Genomic DNA, 18,593 nt, shown 5'->3' with positions numbered 1-18,593 from the left:
ATTGATGCTCATTGTGTGTGTGTGCGTGTGCGTGCGTGTGTGCGTGCGTGCGCGCATGCGTGTGTGATATTAGAACTGGACCAGGCCCAGCGGCTAGAGGAGCGAGAAAGGATCCTGAGAGAAATCTGGATGAACGGACAGCCAGACATCAGCACAGTCACTCAGAGCCTAAACAGATATTACTGACAAAACACACTGAACGATGAATGAAAGGTACGTAAGCAAGAGAAATTCAAAGAAAGACACACAAAGCAACGGAGGACTCATGAACGTGTGACCACAAATGGACAAAGTGACCATCATGATCTGTTCACACATTTGCTCACTAACATAAAGTTTGTGTTTGAAACACAATTTAAATGGTGCTTTTGTATACATATAAGGGATGTGAATGTGTTAGTTTATGGAATACACATGTTCCTTATTCCAACTTTTGTATGCATTGAAAGTTGATAAATCAAACAATGGGCATGATGGTTTGATTCTGGTGCTTTTACTGTTTTATGTGTTGCATTCCTCAAATAAAGTGAATGCATACGTGAAGAGTCTATTGCTTGTACACGTGATTCAGCAGAGATGTTTAACCTATTTGTTGATGATGCAGTCTTTGTCACTGACAGGGGCCAAGGCAGTGGAAATATCACTTTTGACCCAAGTCACCCAACCACTTGAATGAAAATGTTTTTTAGGCCCCCAGTCAATAAAGATAAAGAGGCCCTTAGGATTTTCATACTCTCCCCCCACTCCTTCTCACTGGAACATTATAATAGGTGCTGTGCACCTGACATCCAATATTGGTATCAGAACCTCTTACAAAGATTCAGTTAATTGGTGCAGCAATATATTTTCATACATTTAGTTGGTCTTTGGAAGTCTTTATAAAAGCTGAAATGAGACCCTCCCCTCCTTTCCTCGTGCTTGCATCCTATTTCTGAGGGGGAAAAATTGAACACAAAATTTGTAATGTTGCGCCCTCATGAGGCAAAAATTTGTAATACCATATCTTCAATTGCGATAAACCAACTTCAGTTCACACCATTGTGCATTCCTCACGTCTCCCTTGTATGAAAACATGAAATAGAATGAAAAAGTTTAAATAAAATGGATTTAAAAAACAAAACCAAGTCCAGGGGTCAAGTATGCTCTTCCCCGCTGCATGGCTGTTGTCTCTTTAACGGCAGAGTCGGGAGCGCGCAGCCCAAGTGAGCACGGGCTCTGCAGCATCAGCAGCCCCCCCCCCTCCCATCTCTATCTCTCTCTGCCAGGACCAAAAAGACTGCGGGCCGCCAACCCGCAACCAGGTCTAGTCTGGCTGTTCCGGAGCACAGTGTGTGTGTCTGTGGGAGTCCGCCATGAGGGACTACTCAGGCCCTGCCAGCCACGGAGGCTCTTGTGTGGCCTGCTGCCAAGTTTGTGTCTTCTTCTTCACTGCAGTCCTTATTGTCGCGGAGAGGGCAGCGCGTGAGTCCTACCTGGGACACACACACACACACACACACACACGGGACATGCATGCAACACTCACATGCACTAACCTGCTGAAACAAATGATCTAGACTAGTTATGGGACATAATTTCAGATTGACTGTTGCAAAAAATGGTGTGGATTATTGGTGCAACTATCAGTGAAAGTTGTGCTTGCTGTGTGACGTCACGGACTGCAGCAGTGCATGCTGCTACACCCTGCATGCATCCCATCAGAGCAAAAGTGCAGACTCATGCCACATGCCTTAACCCCCTCCATGCCGCACCATCCAAAAGTCATTTATTCGACAATAAAAAATGCAGACTCTAGGAGCATGATGCAACATTCCTACATGAACTGTTTTGGGGCAGGGTGATGGAGGGGATGGGCGTACCCCAGGATGGCAGTATGGTGAAGGTTTGGGACTTCATGTGTGAGGGGAAGGAGGGAGGCTGAACTGTTGTGTAGCTTCTCAGTTGAGATGAAGAGCATTGCAGAGGTCATATGATGATTTACTGTGACTATTATTTTTATTGATGTTATTATGACAATTGTTAATGTTCAAAGAAATTCACAATTACTGTAATCAACAATCAGTAGTGCCACACAAAACAGTCATGGGACGCATTGGTAAGCATGTACTGTAATCTTTAGATCTAAAGCTACTCAACTGACTCAAACGTATTCACATTGTCTGCCCATTGCATAATCATGTTATTTTCCCTTTTTTTCCTCCCCCAGTGATTTACTGCTTTGTGTACTATCTATGGGTGGGTCACAACTACTGCTATGCCCATCTGGCAGGATTCACCGCACTCTTCTTGCTACCAGGTAAACGAGATAGAGCGAGATAGAGAGAGAGATAAGGCTGGTCTGGATTGATTAGTTTATATTGTGTGTATTCCAGGTTGGGGTCCACAGTGGCTCAGCTACTTGTGGTACCTCTCAGATGGAAAGATTCGCAGAAAGTCTCTCACCTGGACTCACGTACTGCACTTGGGTATTTTCAAAAGGTGGGGTGTGCATTAATTTAAGTTAATTGTGTTTAGTAAATGTGCAGTGGTTATGGAAAGTGTTTTTTACCGGGTAAAAAGCTGGTATTGCACCATAGAGGCTATCTTTTTCCACTGTACGTACCTACTTGCATATGATGGCTACACAGTATGTATTGTGTGTGCGGCCTTGGCAGGTTGTGGGAGTGCATGCATCTTTCAGACATGGACGTGTATGGCGAGATCATGCAGCAGGCCGACGTGTCTGCCTTGCGCCTGTTGGAGGCCTTGGTGGTCACTCTACCCGAAACACTGCTCCATACCTACGTGCTCATCTGCACTGATATAGGCATCAAATCTCCAGGTCGGGAAGATAATGTTACGCTACTCCCTTTTCTCATATTAACAACAAACAAACATAAATAAATAAATAAATCTAGATTCACACGTAAAGCACAATTAATAATAATAATAATAAATTTTATTTGTAACGCACTTTACATTCGGAGGAATCTCAAAGTGCTACATGGCAAATAAAAACAAGAAAACAAAGCAAAGACAAGTAGGACATTTGAACCTGATTGCTAACCAAAACATAAGCACCAAAATTCAACAGTTTCTCAGATGAATTAAATATAATCTGATTATGTCGCCATATATGGCTTATTTTCTGGCACCTCATTCCTGTCTTTCTCTGTCGTCTTTCAGCATCAGTGTGTTTTGCCGTGTGTTTGTTATCTCTGGCCTGGGCGTTGGTCCTGTACGCCCGGGCATGTCATCTCATCAGACCAGGACACCTGCAAATGACCCCTGCATCCATCTTTTGTCGACTCCTGTGGAGGGTAAACACTTTTTAGTGCCTTCCTGACAAAATACGTGCCTTGCCAACTACAGGTGTGTACTTGACTTTGTATGTTTGTGTGTGCGCAGGTCAGTATGTTGGGGTCTCGATTCGGCGTACTCATGCTTTTCACACGGGTCTTCAAACAGTGGATTCTTGGCGTTATAGGTTAGTTAATCAGGCGAGCATTCACTGTATCTGGCTAGCAAGCTATGAGATATCCTTTATTGATCATATCTTGTGCTTTGTAAACACGACATGATTGACATCATGTTTTCAGTCAAGTATTCACAAAATGGTTGTTTGTTCATTGTGTCAGGTGTGCACTGGTTGGGGACAACATTTTGGATGGTTTCTCAGCAGACTGACATCATCCGTTCAACTAGTCGATGGAGACTCTTCAATCTGATTCTTGGAGCCATTCATATATTCTTTTTCCTCAACGTGAAGTACGGCCCGTCACGCTTCCGAATGGCTGGCTTCTATCTGGTATGTGACTCTGTGTGTGTGCTTGTGTGCACGGATGTGCTTGTGTGTGTATTTTTATGAATGTATATGTGATGGTATCAATCAAACTTTAACTGATTTATTTATAAAGGCAGATTTTGATATGCTAATGAGGAAAATTACTATTGAAAGGATGGATGGATGGATGGATGGATGGATGGATGGATGGATGGATGGATGGATGGATGAAGGGATGTTCAAATCATGACCAATTCTTTTGCATTCTCCACTTCAGGTAATGTTTTTAGAGAACATTTTCCTCCTGCTGGCCTCGTCCTGGTTGTTCAGCATGGTGTCGTGGGATACAGTGGCCATCCCAGCTGCAGTCCTCTGCAGCTTCCTTATCGGTGAGGCCTGCTAAGTGCCTGTCAGTAGTTTCATTTCCTTCTTATATTTTATCGGCAAGCTTCTCATGCTTTATATCTACGTTCATCTTTTCGTCTGTAGGTGTGATCTCGTTGGTGCTATACTATCGCTTCCTCCACCCCAAATCCTTTGAGATCTTCCAGAGCATTCGCCGTCGGGGGATCAGCGGCGCCTGCATGGAGACTGGATCCATACTTTCGTTGGAGGAGAAAGTCACTCCTACTTTCCATCGCCATGCAACACTGTCTGGTCGGTTTGGTCTTTCAATTAACCAATCAGTCATACACATGACTCGTCATGGCGAGTAAGCTGTTCATCATTATGCCTGGGGTTGTGACTCAAATCAGGAGGCGGAACCCTTATGGAGCTCCCGCTCCAGTGGGAGGGCTGGAGGCATCATCACTGGCTGCTGATTCGATTGGCTTTGAAGACAGGGGACGTGCCCAAGATCTGGTCGCTCTACGGAGAAGGCGGTCTGGCTGGACTCATGGGTCTGTGTGAAGAGATTCACTATGGCAATGAACCTCGTCGTGTACCGCAGGTTTGTTAATGTCTTGGCTGGCTTGAGTATTCCAGTCAAATTTACGCCTTAATTACACCTATTCATTTTCCTTTTCTGTGTGTTTTACATTTGATTGACATTTATCGGCGGGGTTATTAATAAGAGCATAAGGGGGAATAAAACAGCAGTCGATTTTAACGTATGTTTGTGTTGAGGAAAAAAAAAATGATCATGAAAACAGTAAAAAAAAATGCCTATAAAAGTCCCAATGTAACCTCACCCTAGCCCCATTTTGAAAATTGTCCAATTCAGCTACTTCCTAATATTCAGCGTCTAACAAATGCTCACTTTGTACTATATTGTTTACTATTGTAGTTCCTCTTTTTCCCCCCCATCAGGCTCCACGTGTCCCACCTCAGGTTCCTCAGAAGCTACAACCAGCTCCTCAACCACCCCCACCTCAGGTGATCCCAGTTCCACAAGTAATACTTCAGTTATCAGAAACAGCAGTTGCCCATTGAAAGACATATTAAACACTCAGTGGCTACTTCATTGAGTACACCTATCTAAAAAGGTCCAATACAAGAGAATATGAAAATATTATCCAGCATAATAATGTTGAGGTTTGCTCTGTGTGCCCTCTCCAGGAGAGAGAGGTGGCACCGCCACCAAAGCCAGCTCTTACCAATGTCATAGCCAGACCTGTGAGGAAAGCTCCTCCCACAACCATCCACGATATCAAACTGGTTCCAGAGATCATCCCAGTTCATGAGGCCATTCTTGAAGAGGTCACAGAGGATTTCAGTGCTCCACACTCAGAGGATAGAGGTTTGTTGCTATACAACATGATTAAAAACACAGACTGCTGTGTCAACAGAAGCACAAGTGGAGCTATTTATTTAATTTATTATCAATTGTTCCTATTTCCTAACAACATATGTTGTATGTGTCCTTTTGACAGGTGAGGAAGAGTTTCAAAGTGCGATTTATGGCTCACCTACCCTTTCATCACCTCCCCCACCGGGAAGCCTGCGCCACATCGACAGTAATGCCGGCACCTTGACCGAGAAGTCGTCCTCAGCCGCTTCTCTGGATATCAAGACCCCCGGCTGGTCACCCGAACGTCGCTCCCCTCTCCTGATCAACTCCCCAGAGAAGAAAGCATCCACGCCGTTAGATCCTAACCTTACCTCCTATTTTAGTGTAGATGCACCCTCTCCCTCCACTGGAAGCTACCTGGGCTGGGGGTCTGAGCTGTCCCCCATCTCCACCTACCGAAGCCCCTACCGCATCAGGGAGGCTCGTTTCGTCCCATCTCCCTCGCGTCCGGAATCTCGAGCTGGGACAGTGAGTCCAAGTCTGGCCCCAGTTGTTATCATCCCTGCTACGCCCGGCACGACTCCACGCGCGACCCCGAGTGGGACCCCTGGTTCCATTACACCCGCGGCCTCCACACCCACCGCCTCCACGCCTGCTGCGTCCACTCCAGGTGCTGCAACCCCTGCTAGTGCTACTACACCCAGCACCCCGATTGTGCCACTCACACCGATCATCTCCCACGCCAGAAAACAAATGGTCCAGTTGGTGGACAGTAGAGAGAGGGCGGTGTAAGAAAGATGAAATCAACAGCATTCACTGACCATTAGGTACACCTGCAATGGATGTTTCACAAATTCTAGTATTTTGGTAACCTTATTTGTACATTATTTATATATTATTATTAGTTTTTTTTACCTGCTTAACATGTTTCAGCCACTTCCTGTAGTCTTCCTCAGAAATGTCAAAACATGTTTAGCAGGTAAACAAACTCACCTGTCTTATTAAAAGAAAGTATCTTTAAATAATTTACCAAGTGAAGAAAGTAAGAACATTCACCAAAGACATAGTTTGTGGCCCATGGAACTCTTTGTTGTTAAATCTGCCCCACTGACATGATCAAAATCCCTGTAATATTTGTTGCATCAATTTAGCCCTTGTCACCTAAAATTGAGTACATAATGTTTTTATTTAATCATGTCATTAAATAAATGGTAAGGTGATTTATTATAAATAATACAATTCAAAATTGTATGAAATAATTTTACACAAATGTTTGCCGACCCCTGCTTAACACTATGGTAGAGGTGTACCTAATGAAGTGACTGCACAGGATTTTGTGATGGAAAAAAACACTATTTGAAGCATGCCTTCTCCCTGCTCATTACTTGTACACAGAAAATGTGCAGACAGTTTCTTTTAACTGGTGGGCGTAATCAAAATTTCCCTACAAGTCTTCAAACGAACTGAAACAAAACAACACGTTTATTTTTCCCATCAAAAATACCAAGTGGAAGATCTCCCTGCTGATAAAAACGTATTTACGCTTTCAAGCAGGTTACCAAAAAAAAAAAAAAACTCATTTGCATTATGGTGACATTTGAGATTTGTTTTCTCTAAGTAAGAAATCAGTTTACATAAAATGCTGTCTTACAGGGTGCAGCCTCTTTTCTAAACCTCGTGGCTTCTTGTGAATTCTTACAAAGCAATACCGACAAATTTGTTTTTATTGATTTAGGAAAAGATATTTAGCAGATTTCATATTTAAATTCTAATTGATAATTAGAGTATATTTTTAATCACCAGAGTAGCAGTTTTAGTTGTAACATTGTTCTGTGTGGAGGAAAGTGAACCTCCTGTCAGAGAACAGAAAATAGTTGGGGCTTTGCTTCCTTGTTTTTGTCTTTCCCCAGAACCTCTTTTTAAGCAGAAACTAATAATGTATTCAGTTAACACTTCCAAAATCTAACTGATATTAACACTAGCATATTTTTTATTTGAATCAGCCTTTCAGAACAATCAACAACACATAATAAACCGAGCTTGGGGGTCAGCTAAAAATCAACAAGCGCACGGTAAAATGAGTACAAAAATAAAATAAAAACAGCAGTTAACTTAGCAGTGCTTTAAATGTTTTCTTTATTTTTTGTCAAGCTACTGCAGATCCACCTAAGACATTGAAAACTAGCTTGTTGCATTTCATTGGGACCATGTGATAAGGAAGATTTAGCAGCACAGAACAGATGTGAGTCCTGCCAATCATGTTTTATTTGAACAATCTGCTCTGTTCTGCTGTCATTTGAAAGAGGTCACAAGTGAACTTCTCTTTTGAGTACATACACTGAAAGGTTAATCAAACAAATCCAGAGAAGTGATACGTAACTATGAAGAATATCTGCATGAGGAGCTCATGCACCTGCTGCACACACTGTAGTCGACATTACACATGCTTGGATGTGAACGCCATAGCAATAAAACAGCTAATGACATGTATCTTTGTGCACTAAAAGAAAATATACACGCTTTAGACTGCAGAATTATTTTCATGAATCGGTGCTTTTCTGCAAACATGACTGTTTGTGTGTCTTTGCATTGCCTCCTAGTAGCCTAAAATGCATTGCTTTGAAGTTACACTTTTTTTGTCTAGATTTTTTTTTTTTTTTTACATATATGAGATGAGTGGACATATGTGGTACACTATTTGGACGTTTTTGTCCTTTACTGTTATCAATAGACACCCATCTCCACTGAGATTTCCCACTGCTGCTGTGGTTGATGGTGACACTAACTGTGCTATTGATGTGACAAAATAAAGTCATTAACCTTGATGAAAAGTTGTACTGCGTGCTGCTATTCATATAATTTGGCTGATGAAATGCCACTATAGCTCTTGCGCAACCTGTTTGGTAAAATCAGAGCGATGGTAGTTTTCATAACTCATCATTTCTAAAGTCTGCAGACAGTGTTAGAAGGAACAGAAAGCTGCAGATATCAATCAGCATATTCTTTGTGGTCAGACAAACTCAAAAATTATCACGTAGCTCAAAATCACTTAGGAATAAAGAAGACATTTGTGACACTTTATAAATATTATTCAATACTGATTTGTTGTTTCCCATAATGACAAAAACATTGTTGGGGTTATATGTGTGTTTATTTGTTGAGCATGCCCATCAGTGCAGAACAGGGATGGGCAAAATGTGACCTCCTGAGCATTTCATTATTAAATAACCCTCCGGCCTTGTTTGATTTTACCACTCTCTTATCTAGTTTTGTGGATATTTTTGTTGTATTGTAGTCGAAAATTATTCGATTTTTTTCTTGCATTCATTTATTTTGTCTCGTTTTTCTGTCATCTAAATGTGTTCAATGTAATGCAAAAAAATCTTTCAAACATTTTTATTTTCTGTACTTCTCAGCAACCTTTATTTTTCTATATTTTATGTAAACTTTTGTAAAATTATTTTTTTACTATTTATTTTTTTGACCTTTACGAATGCTCTGACCCCGCCTGACGATCACATGAGCGGCATGTGACTAGTCACGTGATTTCACATTTAAATACATCCGCTGACTGTCGCATAGTTGATTTCACTCACTCACTCATTCACTCACCGTCAACCGGCAATCTGAGCAATCTTTTCTCCAAAGAACTAGCTGCAGGTAAATGTTCTCTTTATCACCAACTTGATCTTTAGCCGCACAAACGACACGATCACGCGAAAAGTTAGCCGCTAGCAAGTCACACTTCATAAACAAGACAACAACAAACTAGACAAATCGATCAATTTCTTTTATTTTTTTATACATATTTTGAAGTAACACTAAGCTATTTATACTTGTGCGAGTATGTTTACTGTAATTGTTTCGTGTTTTATTAGCATGTAGTAGATATAATGACTCGGCAAATTATGTGGTGTAATTTGGCAATAGACGACATATCCTGGATGAGTGGGCTGCAAGACGAGTGCACAAAAGGTTGGGGAAACCCAAATGTTAAACGTTAGAAGTGTGCAAAAATAACTATTCAGACAACATGCGAAATTGTCCTTTTTTTTCCCGATGTTGTCTGCTGGGATGAATAACTGCTGAAGTAAACAAGTACCCATCAATGAGGAATGAGCTCAATTGTAGTTTGGTATCTGACATGTGAGGGCAAGATGAAACCTACAGAACCATGACAACCTTTGATAGTCTTTCTATCTGTTTGGTCTGCTGGCCCTTTCCCAGATCCACAACAATGAAAAACAATAGTGGCTGTGTATTTCCTGTCCTACTTATTGTATTCATTCAAATGCACAGTATCAACAGATAGAGCCATTCTGAAGTAATCAGATAAGAAGTGAACATGTAAGGAGGCAAAGTCTAGTTAAGAGTGACGTGACTCAGGATGGTGTTTCTCACTGTCTGTAAACCAGTGTGGTGACAGTTACGACTCACCGAGCCTGTAAAGTAATGGCAATCCCTACAAACCTTTGGTTTCTGAAGTCAATTCTGCACGTAACTTAAATGCTACCTATGTGGCGGTAAAGTCCCGAGTACGTTTGCAAATTCTTTGAAGTGGTTACAGTGTTATATTGTCAATGTGCACTCGTGGGTGGTTCACTTCCGTCACATCACATTTGAACCGTTGCTTATGGTGCAGTATTAACATTTCGCAACTGTACTATTGATGGTTTCGTAACAATATTGGAACCTTGACGGTCAAACACGTGTAACAGAAAACACCCAGAACAAGGTTTCAATATTTTTGTAGCAAAATATCACAAATTCTCTTATTATGACAGGAGTGTCGTTCTACACCACTCTATGCTGAACATTTGATGGAAACCATTTTATGAAATTAATGCAAATGCATTTCAGGACGTTTAGAGAATTATTATTGTTTATGAAGGCAGATGATCATGTCGAGATAACAAATGACTAAGAAAATATATTGATATAGGTTTCGGGACAATTTTGTGTTACTTCCCTTTTTTCCACTTTCAGTGATGAGGAATAAATTCGCCTCGCCCATGTTGTCACATTGAATGGATCCACTTACAACATGTTCACTATTTTCACTTCTCCAGAAACCACCCATGTCTCAACACTTCTTTTTTTTTTCCTACCTGCGTCATTTGCTCCTTTCCGAGAATGTTTTGATATGGTTCTCTTGTTACATGATAACGCTGTGCCTGTAATGACTTTAATGGATCTTGAGAAGCCTTTTAATCAAAAGCACAGGGCTCGCTTCACATCATCACCATCTCTAATGGCTGCTTGTCCTTCATGCTACAAACTGAAGTGCTCTTCAAACTGCATTGCGGGCACAATTTTGCATCAGGGTCAGTTTTCAGGCAGGGTAAAAACGACATTAAAAAGAACAATGTGTTTCACAAAGCTTTATAAATAAAAACCAATTCCTTGAATGCAGTAGACTGTTGTTGTGTGTTGATGCAATGTGTTTGCCCTCTGAATTTTCTCAGTTTAGTCACTTGTGACCTTTTTTATTTCGAGCAACGTTCTTTTATACCACATGCGTTGTTTGTTTTAAATATAAGTCAAATTGAATGTTCTTTTGTTGGGCGTTTCAGGCAACATGTGGCGTGCGTCCCTCCTCTTATTGGCTGCCAGCTTGTCACTAAGCTTGGCTAAACCTCCCATCCACCCGTTGTCCACTGAGATGGTTGACCACATCAACAAGATCAACACTACCTGGAGGGTGAGGTTTTTTTGTTTGCTTCCATGCTGGTTCCCACGCTTCTTTTGCTCATGTCTGCCTACGCGTGCTCCTCTGCTGCAGGCCGCTCTCAACTTTCAGAAGGCCGACTTCAGTTATGTGAAGAAACTCTGTGGAACGTTTCTCAAGGGACCCAAGCTTCCTGTCATGTGAGTGTGTGACATGCAAATTAGCTGCTCTTTCTGCTAAAGTGCAAATTGTGCTTACATTTAAAGTCAACTAAAACTTGCCATCATATGTAGGGTTCAGTATGCTGACAATGTGTGGTTGCCAAAGAACTTTGACTCCAGGGTGCAGTGGCCTGACTGCCCCACACTGAAGGAGATCAGAGACCAAGGCTCCTGTGGGTCTTGCTGGGTGAGGAACCAAAACAGTGTTTAATGTTATTTGGGTTTAGAATGTTTGTTTTTTTTGTTGTTGCTTTGAATGCATTCCTAACACTGATGGTCATCTGTGTTTCCAGGCATTTGGTGCTGCGGAGGCCATATCCGACCGTGTGTGCATCCACAGCAATGCCAAGGTCAGCGTGGAAATCTCGGCAGAGGACCTGCTGTCCTGTTGCGATGGTTGTGGCATGGGGTAAGATGACCGCAACTCTTTTATTTAGCTCAACAGTGCCCCAAGCAGGCGCGACTTGCTGTCGGCATGAACGATTTACACTATGTCCAAATGTGACAGTTGATTAAAATGGCAATGGAATTTGGACACCAATTTCAAAAACTGGCGCCTTTTAGATGTAATGGTGGCTACCCGTCAGCAGCCTGGGAATTCTGGACCAGTGAGGGACTGGTCTCTGGTGGGCTGTTTAACTCCCACATTGGTGAGTGACGCACGTAAAAGAAACCACAAGGGACCGCTTAACCGTGTGAGTTTGGAATCACAACATCTCCCCTGCACGCAGGTTGCCGGCCCTACAGCATCGCGCCTTGCGAACACCACGTCAACGGTAGCCGACCTCCCTGCACTGGCGAGGAAGGACACACACCCAAGTGCATATCCATGTGTGAACCCGGTTACACGCCCAGCTACACGCAGGACAAGCATTATGGTCAGAAAAACTTGATTTCTAGAGCTTGAATGAGGGCGGCTTTAGAACCAATATGTTTTTAAAAATTATTTAGAAATGTATTGACCAGCGTTATTTTCTTGTGTGATTCAGGTAAAACGTCTTACAGCGTTTCGTCAGAGCCAGAACAGATTCAGATGGAAATATACAAGAACGGCCCAGTTGAGGGAGCCTTCACGGTGTATTCGGACTTTGTTCTATACAAATCTGGTAAGTGTGTAATAATATACAAATAATTTCTTTCCACACTTTTTATGTTTGTCATTCAATTCTGTACTAGTTAAGATGTTGCCTCTTATTCTTATCTGCAGGTGTGTATCAGCATGTGTCTGGGTCCATGCTGGGTGGGCACGCCATCAAGATCCTTGGCTGGGGTGAGGAAGATGGCGTTCCCTACTGGCTCTGTGCCAATTCCTGGAACACTGACTGGGGTGATAATGGTGAGAGTCTACTTTAGTTCATTCTGCCAATTTGTGGCCTAAAAAACTCATTTCAAGTTAGTGTGTTATATAGAACAACTAGTCGAGTACTGAAAGGAATTAACAGACCTTACAAATCGTTGTTGCTCTGTCGTCACTTTCTAAATCAAAATATTAAAGTGCTGAACAGACAGCTTGGCACAGAACTGCATTGCATCATACCAGATGTTCTTTGGATTTGCCCGTTTATTCATATGAAGGCTACAAACTGATTGTTAGCTGCGTTTTTTTTGTCTGCTTCAATTTTTTAGGGTTCTTTAAAATCTTGCGTGGATCAAATCACTGTGGCATTGAGTCTGAGGTTGTGGCAGGTGTCCCCAAGTAAACTTAAAGGTAAGATGGAATCGCGAATTGTAAGTTTTAAAAATCCTGGAACTCTTAATTGAAGCCTGTTGAGCCTTCCTTTCTCTGTACAGGTCTTTGTGTTCGTTCATTCGACATTTGCTCGCTAGAGGGCGACATACTCCACCTGCCTGCACTGAAATGTCCCTGTGTTATTCTAGTTTTATCCGCAGTTCACTTTTACTAATAGCAAGGTTTTTATTTATAGGTTGATTTTTCGAATGTCTGCAATCACTGTATGTGCCTGAAAACAATGTTTTCTTTTCTTTTTTTTTTTTGACTGTCAAAGAGGTTTTTATTCATGTCAGACTTTGCCAGCCTACAAATTTGATCGGCCAATTTAACTATCTTGAATGTATCCTATGTCTTGTCAATACAGCTTCTGCATTGTGATTTTACTTTTTTTTTGTGCCATTCTGTCTATCATTAAGGACAGATTTTAAAAGTTTGTAATTTTAATCACCTCCCTGCAGTGAACAAAATGCTGGCATGCAACTGTTAAATTCTGAATAAATTTTTTTGTTTGGTTCTCATTCCGAGTTTGTGGTCAATGCATATTTATTTGTCCAAATGTAATATTTTAATCCAGTCATTTATTCCTTTTGAATTCTATTTATCCTACTAGCTCAATATTTGACCCTGTTCATAACAGCACCTTTATCCATTAAAACTGTGTTCTGAAACGTGAACATTGATTGCGTTACAGAAAATTAGTTTTGAGAATAGTTATAGAGCACTTCAAACCTTTTATAGATAATAGAGCTCCAGTCATTCATTATTAATAACAATTGTGCTTAGTCCAAAACTCGTCTGCAAAGCAGTTTTGTGAACCTTTATAATTGACTTAAATGTGCAGTACTACATTTCAGTGTATCTGAATTCCATAAGACCTCAAACGACCTTGTTAGTGACTTTATTATGCTCGTGAGAGGAACTGGTTTCTTTAACTCGGTCGATGAATCTTGTAAATATGGTTTATATTTCGATTGTTTGTATGAGAAATTTTCGAAACACGCTCCGGGCTACTCTACTTCCGCCTTGTTGTCAAAATAAACACGCCCCCTTCAAGAAGGCGGCGAAGAGTAGGCTTGTTTTGGTTATCGCTCGTCTCTATTTCGTGACCTTTATGTTCAAGTTCTTTATGTTCAGCAGTGGATCCACAAACAAACTAATGTAATGTAATGAAACCCCAAACATAAAAGAGTGTTACGCTTTTATTGAGATTCGGCATTGATAATGAGTGCGTGTGGACCGGGGAGTTCACTGTCGTTATTGCACGTCCAGGTCGTATTTTGTAGAAATCAAACGCCCCATTAGGCGCTCAGTTGGAACTCGCTCCTAGTCCCAAGTGTGCCCACTGCTAATTCGCCAAGCTGGCTCACGATGGAGGTCGCTGGAAGAGGTCCGTGGATGAAATATGGCTCTGCAATCTCCTTGTTTGTCGTGATTCTGGCAATTTGGTTTCGCTCACCGAACAATGACGGACTGGACGGCCGGCTGGACACTGTGTTGTCGTCGCTACTCCGAGCCGAGAGCAAAGTTGGAATGAATCACGTCGCTCGACCAAAGGTGGCGATTGGTAAGGCTAGCAGAATTAGCTCGTGTCATTTCACATAAATACACTGCTAACATTGACATTATTTCGTGACAGTTGGCTACTGCAAATGTCTCAAAATATGGCTTTAATTGCAGACTACTGTCTTCAACTAAAACGATCTACTTTTCGGTTTTTTCTTGTATTGTTGCTTGAAGGTTGGCTGTGAGTCTTGTGCGGAAACTTGGCTTAAACTTTGAAGCCACAAAAAAATGTGGCAAAAGTAATGATTTCATTTGGTGGGATTTAATTCGCAGAAATGCAGTCGGACAAATAGTCATTAAAATTTGAATTCAGGTATGCATTATACAGTCCAAAGAACGCGCATCTTATCTGCTTAGCAGGACCTGTTTATTTCTTTCACAAGCCTTTCGGAATATATAGACGTCGTTAATTAATTGCACAAGCATTAGAATGTTTGCAAGGCGATGATAAAATGTGCATAAGCAAAGCAGGAATTTGCTTTTACCGTATATATCTCCAGATAAGTTTGCCTATGTTTGAAATCAGGGACACATTAAACTCCTATGTCTGTAATTAGTGTTGTCATGTTCTTATCCTGTATCTCCAACCTTTGCCCACTTGCAGCCACATGGACAGCAGCTAGTGTGGGTTAGCATAGCGTCCCACGTCAGCATACTAAAATCATGCTTGAGCTTATGATACTCAAGTGGAGCGTCTATGTGACATGAAAAGTTAACCGTGTGTCTGTTTGCGTTGTCATGCTCCGGTTCTGTTTCCCCGTGTTTAATGATATAAATCATCACATTTCACAAACTTTGCACATTCATCCATCTATCTGCAGGTTTTGGAGGCTGCGTGGACCTGCTTGTGGACGGTGTGTCGCTTCTCAATAAAATCGGCCTCGTACCCGCCGACCAGCCCCTCCATCACGACTACATTGAAAGCGCTGAGCAACTGTCTGAAAGCTTCGCCTACTTCTTTGCCCCGGGCGCCGCGGCAGAGTAAGCAGTGTCAAACCTTTGTTTAAACTACCTTGTGTGAAACTGTAGTACTACTGTATGTTTGTGCCTGTGCTGCTGTCACCCGGGGAAGCTAATGTTCCTGGTGGCCACGGTGTCCACATTTGCTCAAGTTGTCATTGGTGTCCCTTGCAGGCGCTTTGTGCTAAATGAGACGCTTTTCAGCGAGCTGGTCGAGGCATCCCGTGACCTACCTGGAAACAGATGGTCGGTGGGTGGCAACGCCCCAGTCATGGCCGGCCGGATGGCCAACGAGGGGTGTGATGTGTTGCTTGGTGGAAGCTTTAGCCCGGACTTCATGGACGTCCTATCACAGCACATCACCGGTATATAAACAACACACACTGGGGAACCTTAAACACCCTTCTCGCACTGTTTCCAATATTGCGATTTTGATGCTTTTATCAAAATGATTACACTGAATCATTTTTATCTCTATCTACAGTTGCAGGCAACACCGTAGAAGAGCCAGACATTCATCTCATCCTGGAGTATCCATCTGGTGCAAAGTGGGGACAGTATTCCTCTCGTAGAGCCAACAGGTGTGTCTTAGTTGATAGTAAGCACGATTGGCATCATGTTAAGTTAACCTTTCATTGGCATGCAGGTACATCGTCCACAGTGATGACCATAACCCGTACCTGGCGTCCATGGAGGAGTTTGCAAAGAAGCTCAAAGATTTTCATCCAGATCTTCTCGTTGTGGGTGGCTTACAAATGATGGATAACTTTCCATTCCAGTCAGGTAAGATGAAATGAAGACATTTGGTTGACTTTGAAGTGTGGCCGCTTTTAACTCCTTGACCTCAGGTGAACGTGCTGCTCTGCTCTCCCGCCTGGCCGAAGTGCTGGCCGCCGCCTCTCCCACACTTGGTGTCCATTTTGAGATGGCCAGTTTTGTAGAAGAGAGCATCATGGAAGACCTGCTTCATTATGTCGTTCCTCAAGTACGTCAAACTAACCTGGGTCCTCAATTAAGATGAGCGCTATTGATAATGAGAAGTTCTGATCGTCATCATGTTTCTGCTAACCCAGGTGGACTCTTTGGGAATGAACGAGCAGGAGCTCCCCAACCTGCTGAGCCTCCTCAAAGGCTCCACCATCACAGTACTGTCTGACCCCAACCCTCGTGTCGCTACTGTCCTGGACCAGATGAGAGAGGTCTACCGCATGGTCAACCAGCGCTACAAAGACGCCGACGCTCAAGGTGACGATGCTCAAACGCAGGGCAAGCCCCTGACCCGCCTCCACGTGCACACGTTAGCCTTCCAGGCAATTATCGTGACCCGGGGCTCCCAGTGGAAGAACACCATGTCGGCCACCGCCAAGGCCTCGCTCACGGCCAACCGCCACGTGTGCGGCTCCAACGACATCGACCCCAGCAAGGCCAGGCTCATCCTGGATGACTCGTTTTCCGTCAGCCGACAGGAGGGCAGCCAGCGCATCCCCCTCCAGGAGAGCCGGCCCGTCAGTTGCTGGGAGGAGGAGGACTATGAGATCTGCGTGGCGCCCGTGTTGGTGTGCACCGAGGTGTACCAGACCGCGGGCGGGGGAGACAACATCTCAGCTGCCGGACTGGTGCTCCAGATCTGAAGCAGCACAAACTAACCATGCTGCGACTCTGTTCAACCTAGTGTGATGCAAAACACGGGCACCGACGCTACTGCCTGTTGGATTAATAATAAGGTGGACCACTCAAGTTAAGTGAGAGAAATTAACAGAATATTTTGTCAAGGTTCTGCTCTTTCCATTCTAAACTTTACAAAAAAGCACTCACAGAAAGGCTCGTATTACAGGTTTAATTTACCAATCCTTTTTCTATTTTTAGTTGTTTGGATTTCAAGATGGTACCGCAGTTCAAGAGTTAGCACATTATCACTGTTTTGAGTTTGGGGTTCCAATCTGGACTCATTTGCATGTTCTTCCGGTTCCTGCATGGGTTTTCTCTAGCTTCCTCACACATTCCCCCAAAACATGCTCTAAATGAACTCTTAAATTGCCCGTACATGTGAATTGTTGTTCATCTGTATGTCTTTTGGGGTTTGAGCGGAAAAATGCCAGATTTTGAGGGGTCTTTTCAGTGATTACAGAATAGCTACAAGGAAAATTGGGAAAATTCTGTTTTAACAGTTAGTTTCAGAGGGCTCTTAGTTCTTCGAAGTGGTGGGCATTTTGACTCAATTTCATTGATTGACTATGCAAAAAAAAGTAATTTTTTAAAGTGTTGTTTTTAAACGGATGGAATACTTGTTTGAATGTTCAGTCTAACCTCCTTTTCCATCCCAGTGTTCTGTCAATGTACTGCTGGTTGCAGCTAAGTACTGCATGACATTTAGCCCCAATCCACTGCTCTCGAATTTTGTTTCAAGTTATAGTGCAATTGGTAAAAATGAGCCAAGCTGATTGGTCCAATGCTATTTGGAAGGCCAATCCTGCATCAATTCTTCCATATTGTTGTGAAATGAAAAGAAATTGTTTGAAACTTTAAATGATCCCAATATATGTGAAAGTATAGCTTTTAGGCCTGCTATTTTTTTTTTTTTAATTATGTCACTTGCTGTGTAAGAACACAAAAACATGTTCAAGAGACCACTGCATATACTGCACTTATCATTTAACATCACTCTACTTTAGGTGTTACTGTCTGAGGACCAAATAAGTAGCAAGGACTGCCCCTGTAAACATTCCACTGCACATGTAACGCCTCCTTGTCCCCATTACGCTTTGTACTTTCCACCTTTGCCACTATTTTCTATTTAATCCACATTGGGGTTTTTTATGTGTCGCCATGTTACAATGCAACAGGTGTCAGGTGAAGACTAAATAAGCTACCTTCAATTTTTCTTTGTATCAGTCTGAGCTGATGCTGTGGTGGGAATAAATGCTGGAAATGAATCAAATTCATACGGAAAGGATAAT

At 42.4% G+C, this 18,593-nt stretch overlaps 4 protein-coding genes across 11 annotated transcripts in view; all 4 read left to right on the top strand.

The window, feature by feature from the left end:
* eva1a (eva-1 homolog A (C. elegans)) overlaps window positions 1-543 on the top strand; it is a 91,974-nt gene extending 91,431 nt beyond the window's left edge. For all 7 annotated transcript variants that reach the window (XM_049718731.2, XM_068650560.1, XM_068650564.1 and 4 more), the window contains one exon: window positions 74-543. In XM_049718731.2, the coding sequence (XP_049574688.1) occupies window positions 74-186 (113 nt within the window). In that variant the 3' untranslated portion in view covers window positions 187-543. The remainder of the gene's footprint in view (window positions 1-73) is intronic.
* Window positions 544-1,247: 704 nt separating this feature from the next.
* On the top strand, window positions 1,248-8,323 carry xkr5b (XK related 5b). Of its 2 annotated transcripts, none has more exons than XM_049718574.1 (13): window positions 1,248-1,461; window positions 2,207-2,296; window positions 2,373-2,478; window positions 2,655-2,821; window positions 3,166-3,299; window positions 3,388-3,466; window positions 3,618-3,787; window positions 4,041-4,152; window positions 4,253-4,420; window positions 4,519-4,712; window positions 5,072-5,137; window positions 5,321-5,501; window positions 5,635-8,323. In XM_049718574.1, the coding sequence occupies exons 1-13, from the start codon at window positions 1,353-1,355 to the stop codon at window positions 6,282-6,284; spliced, it is 2,226 nt and encodes a 741-aa protein (XP_049574531.1). In that variant the 5' UTR covers window positions 1,248-1,352; the 3' UTR covers window positions 6,285-8,323. The 2 variants fall into 2 exon arrangements, with proteins under 2 accessions (XP_049574531.1, XP_049574530.1); XM_049718573.1 differs by having other exon boundaries at window positions 5,072-5,155.
* Window positions 8,324-8,999: 676 nt separating this feature from the next.
* ctsba (cathepsin Ba) lies at window positions 9,000-13,631 on the top strand. The gene is made up of 11 exons (XM_049718029.1): window positions 9,000-9,152; window positions 11,066-11,193; window positions 11,275-11,360; window positions 11,454-11,568; window positions 11,675-11,790; window positions 11,946-12,031; window positions 12,113-12,259; window positions 12,371-12,487; window positions 12,589-12,717; window positions 13,008-13,089; window positions 13,173-13,631. Exons 2-10 carry the CDS (start codon window positions 11,071-11,073, stop codon window positions 13,079-13,081), a joined length of 993 nt encoding a protein of 330 aa, XP_049573986.1. The 5' UTR covers window positions 9,000-9,152; window positions 11,066-11,070; the 3' UTR covers window positions 13,082-13,089; window positions 13,173-13,631.
* Window positions 13,632-14,264: 633 nt separating this feature from the next.
* Window positions 14,265-18,574, top strand: adpgk2 (ADP-dependent glucokinase 2). Its single transcript, XM_049718028.2, has 7 exons — window positions 14,265-14,677; window positions 15,498-15,657; window positions 15,811-16,001; window positions 16,121-16,217; window positions 16,283-16,419; window positions 16,485-16,621; window positions 16,710-18,574. Exons 1-7 carry the CDS (start codon window positions 14,482-14,484, stop codon window positions 17,265-17,267), a joined length of 1,476 nt encoding a protein of 491 aa, XP_049573985.1. The 5' UTR covers window positions 14,265-14,481; the 3' UTR covers window positions 17,268-18,574.
* The last annotated feature ends 19 nt before the right edge of the window (window positions 18,575-18,593 follow it).

Source organism: Syngnathus scovelli, chromosome 4 (assembly GCF_024217435.2).
Source record: "Syngnathus scovelli strain Florida chromosome 4, RoL_Ssco_1.2, whole genome shotgun sequence".
NCBI lineage: Eukaryota > Metazoa > Chordata > Actinopteri > Syngnathiformes > Syngnathidae > Syngnathus > Syngnathus scovelli.
This window is presented reverse-complemented; position numbering and strand designations above follow the sequence as displayed.

What these genes read in the sequence shown, in the direction of transcription:
- xkr5b (XM_049718573.1), top strand. Translation starts at nt 1,353, where the DNA reads ATGAGGGACTACTCAGGCCCTGCCAGCCACGGAGGCTCTTGTGTGGCC. An exon ending in CACTTGGGTATTTTCAAAAG is followed by an intron (nt 2,479 to 2,654) that starts GTGGGGTGTGCA and finishes CGGCCTTGGCAG; the next exon opens with GTTGTGGGAGTGCATGCATC. An exon ending in TTTGTCGACTCCTGTGGAGG is followed by an intron (nt 3,300 to 3,387) that starts GTAAACACTTTT and finishes GTGTGTGCGCAG; the next exon opens with GTCAGTATGTTGGGGTCTCG.
- ctsba (XM_049718029.1), top strand. Translation starts at nt 11,071, where the DNA reads ATGTGGCGTGCGTCCCTCCTCTTATTGGCTGCCAGCTTGTCACTAAGC. An exon ending in AGATCAACACTACCTGGAGG is followed by an intron (nt 11,194 to 11,274) that starts GTGAGGTTTTTT and finishes CCTCTGCTGCAG; the next exon opens with GCCGCTCTCAACTTTCAGAA. An exon ending in CACTGACTGGGGTGATAATG is followed by an intron (nt 12,718 to 13,007) that starts GTGAGAGTCTAC and finishes TCAATTTTTTAG; the next exon opens with GGTTCTTTAAAATCTTGCGT.
- adpgk2 (XM_049718028.2), top strand. Translation starts at nt 14,482, where the DNA reads ATGGAGGTCGCTGGAAGAGGTCCGTGGATGAAATATGGCTCTGCAATC. An exon ending in CCTATCACAGCACATCACCG is followed by an intron (nt 16,002 to 16,120) that starts GTATATAAACAA and finishes CTCTATCTACAG; the next exon opens with TTGCAGGCAACACCGTAGAA. An exon ending in TAACTTTCCATTCCAGTCAG is followed by an intron (nt 16,420 to 16,484) that starts GTAAGATGAAAT and finishes CCTTGACCTCAG; the next exon opens with GTGAACGTGCTGCTCTGCTC.